General features: G+C 47.6%; 3 protein-coding genes across 3 annotated transcripts; 1 reads left to right on the top strand and 2 right to left on the bottom strand.

Moving 5' to 3' along the window:
* Positions 1–5,701: 5,701 nt before the first annotated feature.
* On the top strand, positions 5,702–7,095 carry N7519_002262 (uncharacterized protein; the record flags this gene model as incomplete). The annotated part of the gene is made up of 2 exons (XM_057289040.1): positions 5,702–5,935; positions 5,998–7,095. The coding sequence occupies exons 1-2, from the start codon at positions 5,723–5,725 to the stop codon at positions 7,093–7,095; spliced, it is 1,311 nt and encodes a 436-aa protein (XP_057150242.1). The 5' UTR covers positions 5,702–5,722.
* Positions 7,096–9,363: 2,268 nt separating this feature from the next.
* Positions 9,364–9,622, bottom strand: N7519_002261 (uncharacterized protein; the record flags this gene model as incomplete). Its single annotated transcript, XM_057289039.1, has 2 exons — positions 9,364–9,467; positions 9,535–9,622. The coding sequence occupies 2 exons, from the start codon at positions 9,620–9,622 to the stop codon at positions 9,364–9,366; spliced, it is 192 nt and encodes a 63-aa protein (XP_057150241.1).
* A 1,356-nt stretch (positions 9,623–10,978) lies between these two features.
* N7519_002260 (ATP-dependent helicase) lies at positions 10,979–14,017 on the bottom strand (the record flags this gene model as incomplete). The annotated part of the gene is made up of 2 exons (XM_057289038.1): positions 10,979–13,588; positions 13,649–14,017. The coding sequence occupies 2 exons, from the start codon at positions 14,015–14,017 to the stop codon at positions 10,979–10,981; spliced, it is 2,979 nt and encodes a 992-aa protein (XP_057150240.1).
* Between the last annotated feature and the right edge of the window lie 2,046 nt (positions 14,018–16,063).

Below are 16,063 nucleotides of genomic sequence, written 5' to 3'. Positions count from 1 at the left end.
TCGTATTGTGTGCATAGAACCTACGTAGTATCCACTTGGAAATGACTAACCAATATATCAATCACTACATGTAGTGATAAAACTTGATGTAGAACATGTAGTTGGTATATGATATCTAATATCCAGTCCACACCGCTCTCTAACAAACGAGCAATGTCTTCGAAGGACTGATCTACCGGAAATCCCAGAGAATGGGTCTCCTGGACTAATGAACTCCCTATGTAGTATGGAATACAATATGTATGTTGTATAGTGGAAGGTTCTTCCCCTTACAGAACGAAATATACACGTCGCAGGCTGCAAGCGAAATAAGCAACGTGGAGGGAAACCGAAGGGTTATATTACTGTCTCCTGGTTTGCAGAGTCATGAGCAAGGGAAACCACATCTATATACGGTGCCCCATCGGAACGAAATCGTGCAGCAACCGGGGAAACCAACCGATGGCAGGCTATTTAAGTTTCGATCATTCATAGACAAGTGGGCACCTCCTTGAAGACTTGGCTTGCATTGCTGGGTGTTTGCCAGTTAGGCTTTAGTTACCAAACACCCGGCAAACAAGGACCAAGCGCCCCTTGAATTTATTCAAGCGCTTCTAACAAGTGATTCTCCATCCAAAGAGCCATGTTAAGCAAAATGCCTGTGATTAAAATAAATCAGAGGTTCAAACTCACACCCAAAAATAGATAAAATTGCAACTTATCCGCCCCAGGAAGCTAAAGAGTCCGGGGCCAATAGGCGTCCCAGACCAAGTCCAGACTCAAATTATGCCCATCGCCATATGCGCGCGCTTTAAACTTGCAGTCATCCTCCAGAGTGCTTCATGCTGTCGGTGCTTGAAACATGGGGCGAGACACGGGTCAGAAGATAAATATGGCAAGACTGACATATAGATTTGCAAGGCTCTTCTTCCCCTTTCCAGGAGGTGCGGCACTGCGCCGGCTGGGCGCATCGGAAGCGCATCGGCCAGGTACTAGTTTCCAAGCCATCTAGGCGAGCTCTGTGGACACATGTACAGTACCTCTTACTCCGTACGGAGTACAGAATACTACCTAATTTGATCCTGAGACTGTGCGCGGCTGCAGTGGGATGTGCCCCATTGCGACCACGTAATTGCTGCATGGGCCTACTCCGTAGTCTGTCACCGGAGCCCCTTTTCCCTGGACCGCTTTACAAAGATAGTGTCTACCTAGTCCGATCGAGTTTGTCAGCTTGGAAGGATTTAGGGGACTTTACAGAGTACGGGATGTTAGGTTTGTATCTCGGTGGGTGGGACAGAAGCCTAATAATTGTCCTTTGATATCCTTTTCATTTGCCGGGTAGTACAAGTCATCCCCGCCATTTGGAGGGAACTACTTAAAGTAGGCAACAGTAGTATATAAAACTAGGTAGTGTTATCCACTGACAGGATAATGTATGCAAATTAACTCCAAGTGCATAAGCACAACATAGGCATTTGCCTAAAATCAGAGTGTTTGGATAGGGGGTGTTAAATTTGATCGTAAATATATGGTGCCAGACCCATCAAGGTAAAAGGCCTCCAAAGAGGGCGAGACATGTTCTTATTATGCAGCTGAAACGTTAGTAAGAATGAAGAGGTACTCTACTCTGTACCTAGGTACACAATTATCTGGAGTACAGAGTACTATTATTACGATCAAAGCCTTGGCAATTAATTTAACTGCTGGTACGGTCGAAGACAACAAAAGTCCCTGGCATGCCATGAGATGTGAGTTTCTATATTGTACGAGGAACTAAATGTGCAGAGCAAGTGTGTTTGTGATCTGCTTCTGCATGTTAGCCGTGTCTATCATTCAAGTCCCTTGCTTTGCTACGTTGTACAGTCCCGACAGCACCCTTTAATGGCTATCGCTTATCACTTCCCCCTTTCTTTCCCTGCTAGTGATGCACGAGGCGGGAATACTCCGTTGTATCATTGCTTCGGCAACTGTCAACCCCGGTTTAAATGAAAAGGCGCCAACGAATGATTCGATCCGCATTCCTTGAACAACTTGAGCGAGTGAAACGAACGGATCCACTACTCCGTACAAAATGTAGAGCCTTATGCGCTGTCGTATATCAAGCTGCACTACGCCGTACGCCGGAGTAGTATAGACCGATCAATTGTATCCGTTTACTCCATACGGAGTACTTTGATGTGTACGCATCCCGTGCCTGTCATTGAGAAAACGGCCGAGTCGCATGATGATCGATACGTCTCGGTGGATATGGGATTAAGTGGCTGAGATCAATCCCTGAGGGACCTTACAGAGCGTTCTCATCCAATTTGGGCATTGGAAGGGGATTAAGTAAGGGGAGATAGTGAAAAGCTCCGAGTCGCAATTGTATAGAACAACAGGGGTATGATTCCCAGAGATCGGCCTGGAGAATTTATGAGTCCAGTACGGAGTAAAGGCTGGCATTCTCATGGCTAAACCAGTCAACCTTGATGAGTCGAGACGTCTACAAACCTTATCTCGGGTCGAGAAGCTGGGGACAAATCAAGTGCATCTCCGGTGTCACAGGAGATGCTGTAGGGATGAATTTTTGTAAAGTGATACAAAACTAAATTACAGAAATCCAAACAGGAATGGAATTGATTAAAAGTAATTCTTGATTCTAACGAGAAAGAGAACTGGGAAACGTGGAGGGCCAAATTACGAGAACCTGCTTTTGCGACCGGAAACCGAATGGAAATAACCCCACATGGACTAGGACAGTAAGATCCCATGCAAGACAAAGGAGGCTCGGATTATCAATTTAGGATAGACACGCCAAGCCCCGAGGTAAATGGGGAAAGCATGAAGTCAACAGGGCAATCCCAGGCGTCTGGACCAGTCACTACAGGCCGCAGGAGACCCTTGGGACGCGACCGTATCGGAGGCTTCGTATGTTGTATGGAGTAAAGAGAGAGAGAGCCACACCAGCCCATTGCAGCACTAGTAACCAAGGTGCTGGATGACGAGCCAACAATGGCTGAGGATTGGCCTTAATACTTGTCGATCAGGAGCTTTTTCGGGGCCGGAACTTGCGGTTGTTCTTGGCCCCATTTCTCTTCTTTTTCTTTTCTTTACTTTACTTGTCTTTTTTAGAATAGGGAAATGCGATAGAATTTCGGAGAATTCTGGGTATATAACAGAAGTATTTTAAGAGGGAAAGGCAGGGGGAAACATAGAAACATTCAAAAGGTTGAAATGTCTCGGTAGCGGAGGTCGAAGAAACTCCTTCAAATTACTAGTCTAAGAAAATGACTGGGTCGCGGCATACGGTCGAAAACGCAACATTCGAGTTTCAAAGTTATATATGCAAGACACATCGGATTTCTAGAAATACTACTCCGTACGTACTAAACTAGTAGTATAGTAGTACTACAAGTAGGATCATGAATACTCGAGTACTCCGTAATTGATTTCAATTCCTTTACTAGTGAAGCATATTGTATGATCCTAATTCGGTATCTGTTCCTGTGCCTGTTTTGAAACCAAAACATTTAAATAACTACCTACCTACCTAGGTAGGTACATACAACATACAGTTTCAAGCAGTTTTGCAGGTTTCAACTCCTGTCTTATGTCCTTGCAGAGAAGAAGCCCTAGTTACCTATCAAAATTACCGATCTTCCCCTGTACATCTGGTAAATTATGGAGACTGTAAATTTACTGTACGCTGTACGCTAACCTTCAAATGTTCAGCCTCCACTCTGTCTCGTGGATTACCATACAACCCAGCTGTGTATCTCCGTCTCAGCTTCTTAACCTCTTCCTTTTCCTTCTTTCTCCCTCCCACACCCGCCTGGAGAGAGAAAGTCAAAAACCTCCTCCTTGTACCTCTCTCCTTCTCTTCTTCATACCCTTTTTCTCTTCCCTTTTTTTCCTCCTCTCTCCTCCCCCTGCCAATCTTGCGGAGACAGAGTCTGGTCTACTGGCTGAGTTAAGATTCGACGACATTCCAGTCGACGCAATCTCATTCGGCCCGCTGCACTAGCACTCAAGTCGAGTCGATTTCACCATCGTACTTGACCTTCCAATTCGACGTTTGTTAACTCAAACGGCGATCCTTCTTCCTTGTCCGCCCGGTGCCTCCCTGATCCTCGGACTTTGACGATTCGGACCCTCCTGTTCCAGCTCCTGCCGGTTACACGAGCGACAGCGTAGGAAACCCATTCAGGTTGACTCTGTGTTGATACGAATTCGTTTTCGGTATCAGATTGACATTGAGCTTTAAAACTTGGGTAAGAAGTCCCTTTTTTTTTGGTACTTTGAGGTGTGCATGGTGTCAAGGTCGGAACGCCCCGATGGATAGACGAGCAACGGATACTCGAATTTTCTCAACATGAACCAAGAGATTCAATAAATTTCCACACGAAGAAAAGGGTCCCTTTCCAGAGTGCTTGAAAAATTGGCCCACCACACATAATTGGTATGGCCTCAGGGCCATGCCCAAGCATACAGCAGCCCCAACCTCATATACCTCCGATTTTGCATCATTTCCTCCGAGACAACACACGCCGAGAGCCAGATATAGGGGGTAACAGTTTATTGAGCGAATAAAGGTTGCCGTCCATGCAGACGGGAAGTTATATTCTCAAATACAATTGTGGAATGCATATCTTTCTGCTTGACATGCAATGTCTCGCCAGGGTCCAACAAGCTCTTCCGGCTGCTTCTATATCTCCCGGCGTGGGAATATCTAAGGGGTCGATGAAAATCTCATACTGTTACTGGACATGCCGAATGTCAGGGCGACGATCAGGCTACGGCACCACATACCTCATTGCACTTAATCGTTGACTGGCGTCAATCGTTGATTGCCGTTGTCCTTGGGACGTTGGCTGCTGTGAATGCACTATTAATGAAAACATGACTGACATCGTTGCCTATTCTAGGACTGGTTCATCTGAATCATTGATATAAAAGCCACTTGTCTCTCGACGTGGATTTGATCTTTGAATCACCAGCACTTCTTCCATCTAAGAAACTCTTTATCAGTCTCTTCACTGAGCCTTATTCATTCAACTCATCAATTCGTGAAGTGTGAGTTCTAACCATTCCGTTACCGAGACATCCCCTGATGATCGTGGCCCCCTTCACAGGGTTATTCCTCTGCACTCCACATTCCGCAGCACTAGCCTAGGGGTGAAGACGTTGACTCGTACTTCATCTCTTCGTTGGTATCCAACAGAATCCTTGTTCACCGGATCATTCCTGCCTAGATGCCAGTCTTGCCGTCACGGTAAGGGTTGCATTGTGCCCTCTGCCTGAAGGCTCTTTTCTGGGTTAGTATTTCTCCGGGGGTGATGACCCTTTCTATCTCCTGGATGGGTATCAGCATACATCTCTACATTCTACTTTGTTGTTCTTTTCCCTCTTTACGCTCTCTTGCTTTGCCGTCACCTAGACGTTACAATCTTTTAATCATTTCTCTTTACACTGGCCTCCGCTAATATTAATTTCTTTCAGCCTTACCTTCGAAGACTTCCTCCTCGGACCTCCCGGCCACCTTTTCCCAGCATTCGAACTATTGTTTACGCTGATCCACTCATTAATCGTTACAATCTTTCCGTCATTCATTCCATTACACTAATACCACGACTGTCACTCTCTTAATTCCGTCGTTGCCTGATCGACCTGTTCTTCAGGCTTCCTATCATTGAAACTCGGCAAAACCAAGCTCATTCATCAACTTGTGCTTCATACTTCGGTTGATCCAAGTACTTCCGCAATCATGGATTACCATCGCAACTACCGTCCTTGCCCCACCTTCTTCGTGGAAGAGGACTATGGCATGGAAAGTCGGATTCGGCAAGAACGGCAGGCGAAGCAGGAGCATGACAAGCAGATGGCTCGTGAGCGTCAGTATGTTATGGCAGATGAACTGTCTAATCTCACAAGTGAGCAGCTTCGGGACGATGTCCTGAGTCACATGTTGGAAATGGATGTAAGTTTGATCAGATCTGAGCTTTCCGATGTTGACAAGTTGTTAACCTTATCATCGCATAGAACCAAACCCTGCCCGACGTCGAGTCCATTGACATTCAAACCGAGATCCAGTGGTTCATGCGACCGTACCTTCTTGACTTCTTGATCGAGGCCCACACTGCGTTCCAGCTTCTGCCATCCACCTTGTTCTTGGCGATCAACCTTTTAGACCGATACTGCTCCAAGCGCGTGGTCTACAAGCGTCACTACCAGTTGGTTGGCTGTGCAGCTCTACTCATTGCGGCCAAGTACAATGACAAGAAGGATCGTGTTCCCACTATCAAGGAGTTGAAGTCGATGTGCTGCTCTCTTTACGATGACGATATGTTCACCCAGATGGAATGGCATGTCCTTCAAACCCTTGGCTGGTCCATTGGACACCCGACTGTGGATGCTTTCTTGCAGCACGCTGTTCTGGATGATGCTTACGACCCCGAGGTGGAACACATGGCTCTGTACATCCTGGAGATCGCCTTGTTCCACCGGGATTTTGTCGCCAAGCTATCATCTGAGCTCGCTCGTGCCGCTCTTGCATTGTCGCGCTGCATTCTTAACCGACCGCAGCCCCGTCACACTCATTGGTCATCGCAGTATGACTCAATGACTCTTGTTGCCTTGTCTCAGCAGTTGCACCAGCCCTCCACCGTTGTCGCCCGCAAGTACGCCTCCGCTCACTACTCTCGTGTCTCGAAGGTCATGGAACACTTCCTCAACCGCCAGGCTTCGTTGGCAACCTACGCCCGTTGCACCCCTCCGGTCGAGACTCCTATCGAGTCCAAGCCGTACAATGGGGAGATTGGCCTGGCCACCCCTCAGAAGTCCCAGCAGTTGACAGCTATTCCTCACGGTTACCTCACTCCTCCCATCACGCCCGACAACGAGGCACTTGTGCATGCTCATGCACAGATGGCGAATCACGATATGACCCGCGGAATTCCCAGTGTCCACCATGGCTGTTCCCCTTCTCCCGCTCCATCCGCTGAGATGCAATACATGAACAGCGAAGCATACCAGCAACAGCAGGAGGCTATGTACATGGCTCAGCAAGCAGCACTCCAGCAGTTCCCAATGGCACCCACCCACATGGGAATGGGCCAGACCTATCAGGGTGGGATGTAATAGAAACAACGGAACGAACAGCAATCCAAATGTTATTTGGTCATTGCGCATATTTCCAGCACTTGATTTCATTTCCTCTCATCATCATAGAATGACTCCAAGGAGCATTTGATTCCGCATTGGTTCACCTCGATATCCCATCTTAATATTCAATGCGCCACATCAGCTGTGTCCACCTGTGCCATATTCCCCGAACTCGACTACATCCACTTTCGTCCTTTACGCTTTGCATTCGGCTCTGGTTCTGCGGAACCAGGGTCGAGACCAGCCCTTCACTTCATGTTCCAAAAATTGCATACCCATTTGCTACCTATACCCATTATTCCTGGGTCATCAGTTGCACTTGATTTAACCATCTAGCATTGCGAGCGCGAGCCATGTTGATTTATTTGTTCTCAAGAATACATTTTTTGCTGTTTTTCCACTCCCCTCGTCATATTAACTTCTCTTCTATCTGTCAAGGAATACCATACACCCTTGACACTTTGTATTTCTGCGCGCCAATTGGCGCTGCGTTTTTGATATCCCCATTCCCCCTTCCCTCAACGATCTTTAGCAGCTTGTCTGCCTTCCCAGTCGCACCCCCATTCCCCAACCCCACCCCTTCGCCCTCGAAATCCCCTCCAAACCCGTTTTTCATGTGCCTCGCTCCTCACGTTGGCTCTTGTGCGCAACGTGCATGATTCCGCCTCCTGTCTGATGACATCCGGTCGTCTCACGTGCCAGGAGAGCAGGCTCAGAGGTCACAAAAAAAAGCAAAAAAAGTGTGAAAACCCGGAAAAAATTCTACGTCTTCTGGGGAGGAAAGGCCACCGAGTCCATATTTGGTTGGACTCCAAAGGTGCCTTTTCTTTTCCCTCTGCTCTCCTCTTCCTTTGTATCTAGCCTTTGACATATGCTCTGGACGTCTGCCGTCATCCAATACTGGAGACGGGACGCCAGGCGACTTTTTCTTTTATCTCTTTTGGATCTGAGAATGGGGTTGTCGGTTTCGCCGCTTGGCCCTGAATTATATCCCATTTTCAGTGAACTTTTGGATATTGTAGAGTTGTAGTCTTTGGTCTTGTAGAGTACTGTGGTCTCCCCTTTCCTTTTTAGGATTCCCCGTCTGCGAACTACTGCGTAGTAACCGTGGTCCTATCTCATCAATGAACACGCGGAACCAACATGTTGCTCTCTCTATGCTGCTCTTCTGACTATCAGCTTCGATATCATTCCCTTGCTCTGAATACGTTGATACTGTTAGCCCTCTGTTCTGTTGCTATACTTTCTACTACTACTACTCCGGTGCTCTGACAACGGCTCATATATATTTTACTGTGATCGAGGCTTATCTGTATAATAAATGGACCAACTTTGTCCGAATGACAACTAACACTATATTTTAAATGGAAAGACGCCAAGTTCGTTTAGATTTGCTTGCAGAATAAGGTTTGGAATATATATTTACCTAGGTATATTTGCAATCCAATGCTAGGAAAGGCATACGTGTTTCAAAAGGAGATCGAACATGAATTGACAATCCAATTATTTATATATCTTCCGACATAAAAGAACCATAAATAAAGTGAATAGTAGATTAAATAATAAAATAATGATATTTCTCTTGAGAATACAATTTCGCTCATTCGCAATAAATCCCGATCCAGCAGATCCAATAATACCCACGCTATGCATCGCAACAAAAGAAAACAAATAAGAGGGTGTCTACCCAATTAGCCACAACATGACCATGCAGCTAGCTGCCAGGTAACAATGCGGAGAGGCAAACACGTATTCAACAGTAACCAGTAGAGTTGGAAGGGTAGAAAGTAAAAAGGAGAGAGTAGAGAGAGAAGAGAAGACCAGTGAAACAAGCAGCAAAACGCCTCACAAAATACTGATACAAGGGGAAGAAGAGTGGAGACGCGAAAATCCGGGGAGACGCAGGGATTCAGAGTGAAAAAGGGAAAACGGCACAGTCCCGAGAATCCGAGAGATCAGAAGAATAAAGTCGCCCGATCTGGTCAGGGGGGAAAAAAGAGAAAGGGAGCGAAAAAAAAGGGGATATTGGCGTCCAATGATCTCCCCAAATCATCTTTGTCGATCATCGCCTCACTTTTCTTTTGTTGGTTTTTTTGGTTTTCTTTTTGGTCTGGACCTCTTTTTCGTGTTTGTAACGCGCGTGTAAAATGAACCCGTTTATCCGCGTCTCCTTCGATCCCAACCTACGTATGCAGCAATTGAGGCAATGCATACGTAGGCAAGTGTTGCCAAGTAAAGAGACAACTACTTCCAGCGTTGTTTGTCCCAGTCAGACGGCCGCGTCTCGTCGTAGATTCGGCCGCCCTTGTTGTGTATGACCACCGGGGGTTTGCGGATGGGATTGGTTGCTAGGGTCTTGCATTAGCTCGGGCTGGATCTGGAGATCGGGACAGGGATGTGGTGGACTTGACATACTCAGATTCCGGACTTCGGTGGCTACCTGGTCGTTGCTGCTGCCTCTGCTGGCTAGTGTGGAGTTGGAGTTGTTCACTTTGTGTGGCATGGTGAATGGAATAGTAGGAGGAATGGTTTGTGGTTTGTGGTTTGTGGTTTGAGGATGGAGATGGAGATGGATAAGAGGGATATTAGGGTATTAAAAGAGATCGAAGTAGAAAGATAGAGATAGAGATAGAGATAGAGATCGAGGTAAAGAGGTAAAGAGGTAAAGATGAAGAGGTATGTATAGAAAGCGTGAGGCACACAGTGTTGAACTGTGAGCAGATTATAAGGACAATAAATAGGATATAGACACAAGATAAAGAACAAAAGTATAGAAAAAGACAATAGTGCGATGTTGTTGATAATGGCTGTTTGGATGATGAAGTTGATTGAGGGCGACTGACTTCTTTTTGTATAGCCCATTGAGCTTCAACCGATCTACACTCTGGGGAACTTGTCAGAGGTCAAGAGCTCGGAATGGATCACCCCTGACGTATTTGGTGCCTGGTAATTACGAGGCTGCCACGATTGAAGTGTTGATTGGCTGAGAGGGTCGATGGAAAGGCAGGGCAGCCAGTGAGGAAGCAGAACAGTCCAAAGTTACTAGAGGATTGTCCTATATTGTAATATTACTGATGAGTCAGCCATTCCTGACCCACTAGACTAGACTATTTACGGAATTGGACTGGTCGTGTAACTAAAATAACTAAAATAACCCAAACTGAAAATAACTGGAAAATAACTGAAAATGACCGAAAATAGTAATATTTAATGAATGCGTTGGGGGAATTCCTCGCTTCCCTCTCTCACCGCTAGGTTTTATCTGCTGCGCCAATGGCGGCTGTACACAAGTGCGTGTATATACTCCGGATACTAGCCCTGGAGATATGGTGAAATGACGAAATAACCAGGGGCTATTGATTCCCATTCACCGCAATTGTAACTCCACTGCGGTCCAGAATCTCAGCTCTCAATTATTATTCCATATTGACACTCATTTTTTAGTCAATAATCAGAAGCCTGCCTAATCGTATTAGGCTTATTAGGCTCCATCGGAAGATCTGCCCGCCCCAATTCATACAGGGTCATGCCATGGGGAAAACACTTGTAGTAATTATGAAATTTTAGGTACATATACATCTCCCTATACAGCAATGCATAAACAAGTCATAGTCTACTCAGCACGGCATGGATATGCGTCATTCCACCCAGACCGAGATTCTGGCCCTGGAGTCAACCCTTTCCTGGTCAATCACTTTCCAAGCTAAGTATACCCCGGGCTTCCCCAGCAACGCCTAAACCAGCAATGAGCTTGCGAAGCGTGTGGATTGCCCCTTCTGACATGGTCCCGTGGACACAGACAACCCATCCCGTCAGGATTCTAGACCAGCCCCCGAAATCGTAAATCGTGTCAGCTCGACTATCCACCGCCCTCTCGCTTCATCCGGTCTTGCCACCCGTTCATGCTCCGCCGAATTCCCAACGTCCGTCGCGGTGCTTGTTGCACCATTGACATCGTCGTGCTGTGGAACGTCGTTACGGGCTGGAACCCGCGGGTGGAGCTCTCGGGTTTCACCTCGTCTGCCCCGGCTCTTCCGCCTGAAGTACTGTTACTCTGTTCCTGCGTCATCGACGTCCTGGCAGGTTTCAGGGTTGGTTTTGATGGAGCTGCCAGCCACGTGTAGCCGTTGGGGTTCGTAGGCTCCAGTGTCGGCCGCGTTGGAATAAGTGGCCGGGGCTGGACACGGTGAGAGGAGAGAGTAGCTGGGACAATGCTTCTTGCCCCTGAGCGTTGGTCTTGCGAAGGTACCCCTTCGTATCTTCGGGATGGTGGTGGCTGTGGATGGCTAGACAGAACCGGCTCCCTCTTCTGGGATGATCCTGGGCCTGCAAAAAAGTTGGATATGCTTGCTTGAGTTAGTCCGTCTTTACGGCCTGCACTGCTGAGAGGTTTCGGTTTGTTCGCCCCAGCTGCATCTGCATCTGCACCTGCCGGGGGCTTTGAGGCTGACTCCGCGGGGGGTTCAGGGTTGGCCGCTATGTAATCCCGGGCAGACGTAAAACCCGATGAAACGGTTGTAGGAATGGTAAACCCGGTCGGATTATTCATGGTATACCCAGCCGATGACATGTAGGTAGTCGATTTTGGCCCCTGGTTCATGTCTGACCGCCGTCGCTTTGGATTGGGCTCGCCAGAAGCGTCATGGGAGGTAGATGTGCTATCGGATTTGCTGTGGTCCTCCTCGCCCTCGGGCGTCCATCGGTCGTCCAGCGTCGATGGAACGAACTCGAGCCCCTTGTACATGTCATCTAAAGATGGCCGAGGGCGACGCAGAATATCGGCAATTGCATATACCACCTTCTCATGAAGGGACGGCCCCGTTGGCCGAAAGCGCGTTTTGGTCAACTTAGGAGGAAGGAATGGTGTCAATGTGGTTGCACCATCTTCTCCTTCTCCTAACCGGGGTTGACGAATAGGGATACTCAGGTATAACAGGGCCTGTGCTCTGGTCATTGCGACATACAGCAATCGTCTCTCTTCTTCCACCACCTCCGCACGCGAGTGAGGAATGCTCCCGTTGTATACTGCGGGAACAAACACGACTGGCCACTCCAGGCCTTTGGCAGCGTGGATAGTTGAAATAGTGACTTTCTCCGACGGTTGGTCTCCCTCTTTGCTTTCTTCTTTGGTTGTGATCTCCGTAGCCAAGGCGACATTTGCCAGGAACCGAGTGAGAGCCTCCTCGCCAGAATGTGCCTGCTGTTGCTGCACACCTTCGATTTCAGGGAGATCCATTTCTTTATCAACCTCCTCCTCTTCAAATGCTGCGACTTCATTGGCTTGGTGCATCAATTCCCTGACATTCGCCCAGCGACTGTCTTCGTCAAGGGGATATGTTCTGATGAGATACTCCTGGAACGAGAGACGTTCGGTAATGAACTCAATCAGAACACGTGGAGCGGATGCATCCTCACAATCTTGCAACTTCTGTCTAGAGGCTTCAATCAAATTGACCAAAGTGCAAAGTCCCTGCTCTGCAGCCTTTTGCAATTTCTTCTCAGTCGAACGGCGCCCTTGGATGACATCCTTGATGAAGTTCCACAGTGGAATTTTGGCCTTCTCCGCACCACTAGTCAATTGCTTGATTGTCTCATCACCAACCCTTCGTGGCGGAACATTCACAATATTCATCAACGCGTCCGAATGCTCCGTGTGGCTCACAACCCTCATATAGTTGAGGAGGATTTTGACTTCAGTCCGGTCGAAGAATTTCCGGCCGCCAACCATCTTGTATGGTATACCGGCCCTTCCAAAGGCCGTCTCAATCTGTGTAGACAGCGAAGCCGATCGAAGCAGGACAGCAAAGTCAGACATGCGCAATAGACCGCCGGTCATCGCCGCACAACGCTTAATCTCAAGTACCATCCACTGTGCCTCTGCATTGGGATTTGGGAGCTTTCTCAGCACCGGCAAGGTCCCGAAAGAGTGCGTCGCTTGGAGAGCTTTCGCAGGCCGACTCGTATCCTGCTCGATCACTTCTTGAGCTGCATTCAAGATAGAAGCCGCAGAGCGGTAATTATCTTCCAAGAGTACAACCGTCGTGTTTGAATATCGCCGCTGCATCCGCTTGAGATTCTGGATCTCCGCAGACCGAAACCCGTAGATGCTTTGATCCGGATCTCCGACAATGGTGATCCGTCGGTTCTTAGCCGCAAAGAGGTTCATCAGTTCATATTGTATGATGTTGGTGTCCTGGAACTCATCCACCAAGACTGCCTGCACATTCGAGACACATTCTGGGTGGTCTCGGAGCAGGTCTCCACATCGTAGAAGGAGGTCATCATAATCCAAGAGATTGGAGGCCGCCAGTGCTGATTCGTATTCACGATAGATATCAACAAGCTCCAACTCTTCTGCTTTAGCCCTATCAGCCAGGGCATCAGGACTGAGTCCATGTGCTTTGTGTCGAGAAATCCGGCCTTGCGCCGCCTTGACTTCAATGCTCGACTTCAGTCGTTTAATTGATCTCTGCGGCCGACAATTAGAGAAGAGAAACAAACTGGTACAACATAAAAGTGCTAATCATACTCTAATAATTGCGCGGGTATCATCCGAATCGGCAATGCCAAACCCCTTCCGCAGGCCGATCAAGTATCCGTACTTGACCAAGTAGCGACGACAGATGGAATGGAAAGTGCCGAGGATCAAGCGGGATTCGAGTTTTTCTCCGATGAGTTTTGCGAGCCGCTCCCGCATCTCACGGCTGGCTTTAATAGTGAACGTGCAGCAGATCACATCTTGCGGTTGGTATTTGTGGTGTGAGAGGAGGTACGCGACGCGTGCGGTCAATGTTTTTGTCTTGCCTGAGCCCGGTGGTGCGAGTACTTGCAGGATTGAGCCAGATGAAGTGACAGCTTCTCGCTGGGCATGATTTAAGCCATCTAAGATCGGATCCATGACATGTGGGGTGTTTGACCAATACGCGGGGGCTTGTGAGGAGGAAACGCGAGAAAACGCGACGTCATGTGACACTTCCGCTCTACATTTGAGGAAGTCGACTCTTTGAACAATTGATAAATTGGAAGTTGCTATCTGTTTCTCAGTTGTGGAATTGGTAATTCAGATGCGAGATGGCATTGAGGGGGTAATTATGAAACAGCGAGCCTCGAAAGACCTCTGCTGAGTGGATTGTTACGGGCAGAATGGTGAGAGGATTTGTCTAGCCTTCTGGCATATAAACTTCCTATATTTCTGTTTTTGACTTGCTCGGCTTCATGGTACTTCGTCATGGCATTTTAGTAGACCAAAGTGTAGGTCACTGCTCTTCGTTTTCACTGTCTACATTATAGGAAGAACAACATGTATGAATCTCTAGTGTAATAGCTTCCAAACGGATAAGCCTTATGCTAACGAAAATCGTTATTCATACATAATTAGGGCCATGCTTCGACCAGACCTTTTGTTATGCAAGATTGACGGCCCCTCTGCCCAACTCCGCCATGAAATTACCGAGATTGGAAGGTGATGCTTCGAATTCCACTCGATCCAAAGAAATAGACGAATGGGAAGAGCGAACTTTATACGAGCAAGCATCGCCTGGTTAAATTCCAGTTAAGGCAGGTCGATACCAATCGCAGAATGGTATATGTAACCTCCCTTATTCAAAGAGATATTCCATCGTAGAGAGATATACCAAGAGGATTTCGAATATTAGCATAATCTCCATTTCGAAAAGAAAAGCTATTCGTTTCATATTTCATAGAATCCATTCGATAATCGAGCCAGTCGACACACAAATGCGTCCAAGTGCCACCAAGCACGGCACGGGATACGCAAGCTCATCAAAATAGTTATCGATAGACGGGATTCTAGGTGGAGACCTCTAGACAGCGACTTCAGCCTAAACTTCAATTAAGACATTTCCACGGGGTTTTACCGAGATGCGAGACTCCAAACTAAGTTAAGATGATGTGTGGCCATTGGATCTAGATGAACGAAGTATCCGGAGACCGGTGTTGGAATTTGGAACTTTTGTACGGGAGGCATACTAAATAGCAACTCGGGCTTAAATGCATTCCCCGTGCCTTGGAGGTATCACCTCATGACTCGCTCCAAAAAAACCCCTCCACGTGTTCCGTTGGTGACGTTTCGAGGGTCTTCTTCCAATCTTCACCGGTAGTGGGCCCGATGTCCCGCCGTGCCGGATTCCGACCTGCCTATCTCATACAAGCGCTCAAGAAAAACGGGACAGACTCGACGATTATGTCCAAGTACGCACGGCCCGTTATTGCGTGGCGAAGTTCGGGAATGCGCTGTCGTAGTACTCCGTACTCCGTAGTGGTTGGTGGGTTTGTATTGGACTTGTGAATGGAGAATCTTGAATAGACTTGGCCCATTAGACCACAAAAGGCAGGTCGGGTGAAGTGTTCTGGTAGACTTCATTTCCAATTTTGTTTTAGTGTGCATCGACCAATTGAGCATAATTATTACTAGATTGTCTAGACCCTGGGGTTCTATCTTTCTTATGCACGACATGATATCCTGACCTTATCTCTCTCTAAAATAGTCCCAATCAATTAAAGTCTGATGGGTCTTTCCTAGGTGACTTGTTTTTCGTGTTTATATCATGCCTATCAAGTAGCTAAGGGAAAGCCAACGAATTGCGGAGGGTTCACGCTACATAGGCGGGCCTCTTGATTAGGTCGCCTTGTCCTCTTTCCCGAAGTGGGTGGCATGGTAGTATGTCACCGACTTGGCTGTGGTGGGGGAAAGCACATCGATCCGCTGTGTACTATAAAGGTGTTGCGTGGTTACACATCCCAGGCTCATGTGCAGCACAGATTGAATCGTTTTCAGCGGGGTCAACACGTTGAGGGGGGGCCGAGTAGTTGGCTGTCGCATCGGTGGTACAGACCTTGCTAAGAGCATCAAAGTCTTTACCATCAATGGCAAAAGCATAGATGGCTAGTATATTTCGGATTGCCTCAATCGTACCAGCATCGG

This window comes from Penicillium mononematosum (genome assembly GCF_028829835.1).
Source record: "Penicillium mononematosum strain IBT 11891 chromosome Unknown utg000002l:1.0-8112719.0:1.0-8118358.0, whole genome shotgun sequence".
Lineage (NCBI taxonomy): Eukaryota > Fungi > Ascomycota > Eurotiomycetes > Eurotiales > Aspergillaceae > Penicillium > Penicillium mononematosum.
The sequence above is the reverse complement of the archived record's forward strand: the minus strand, read 5'-3'. Positions and strand labels throughout refer to the sequence as shown.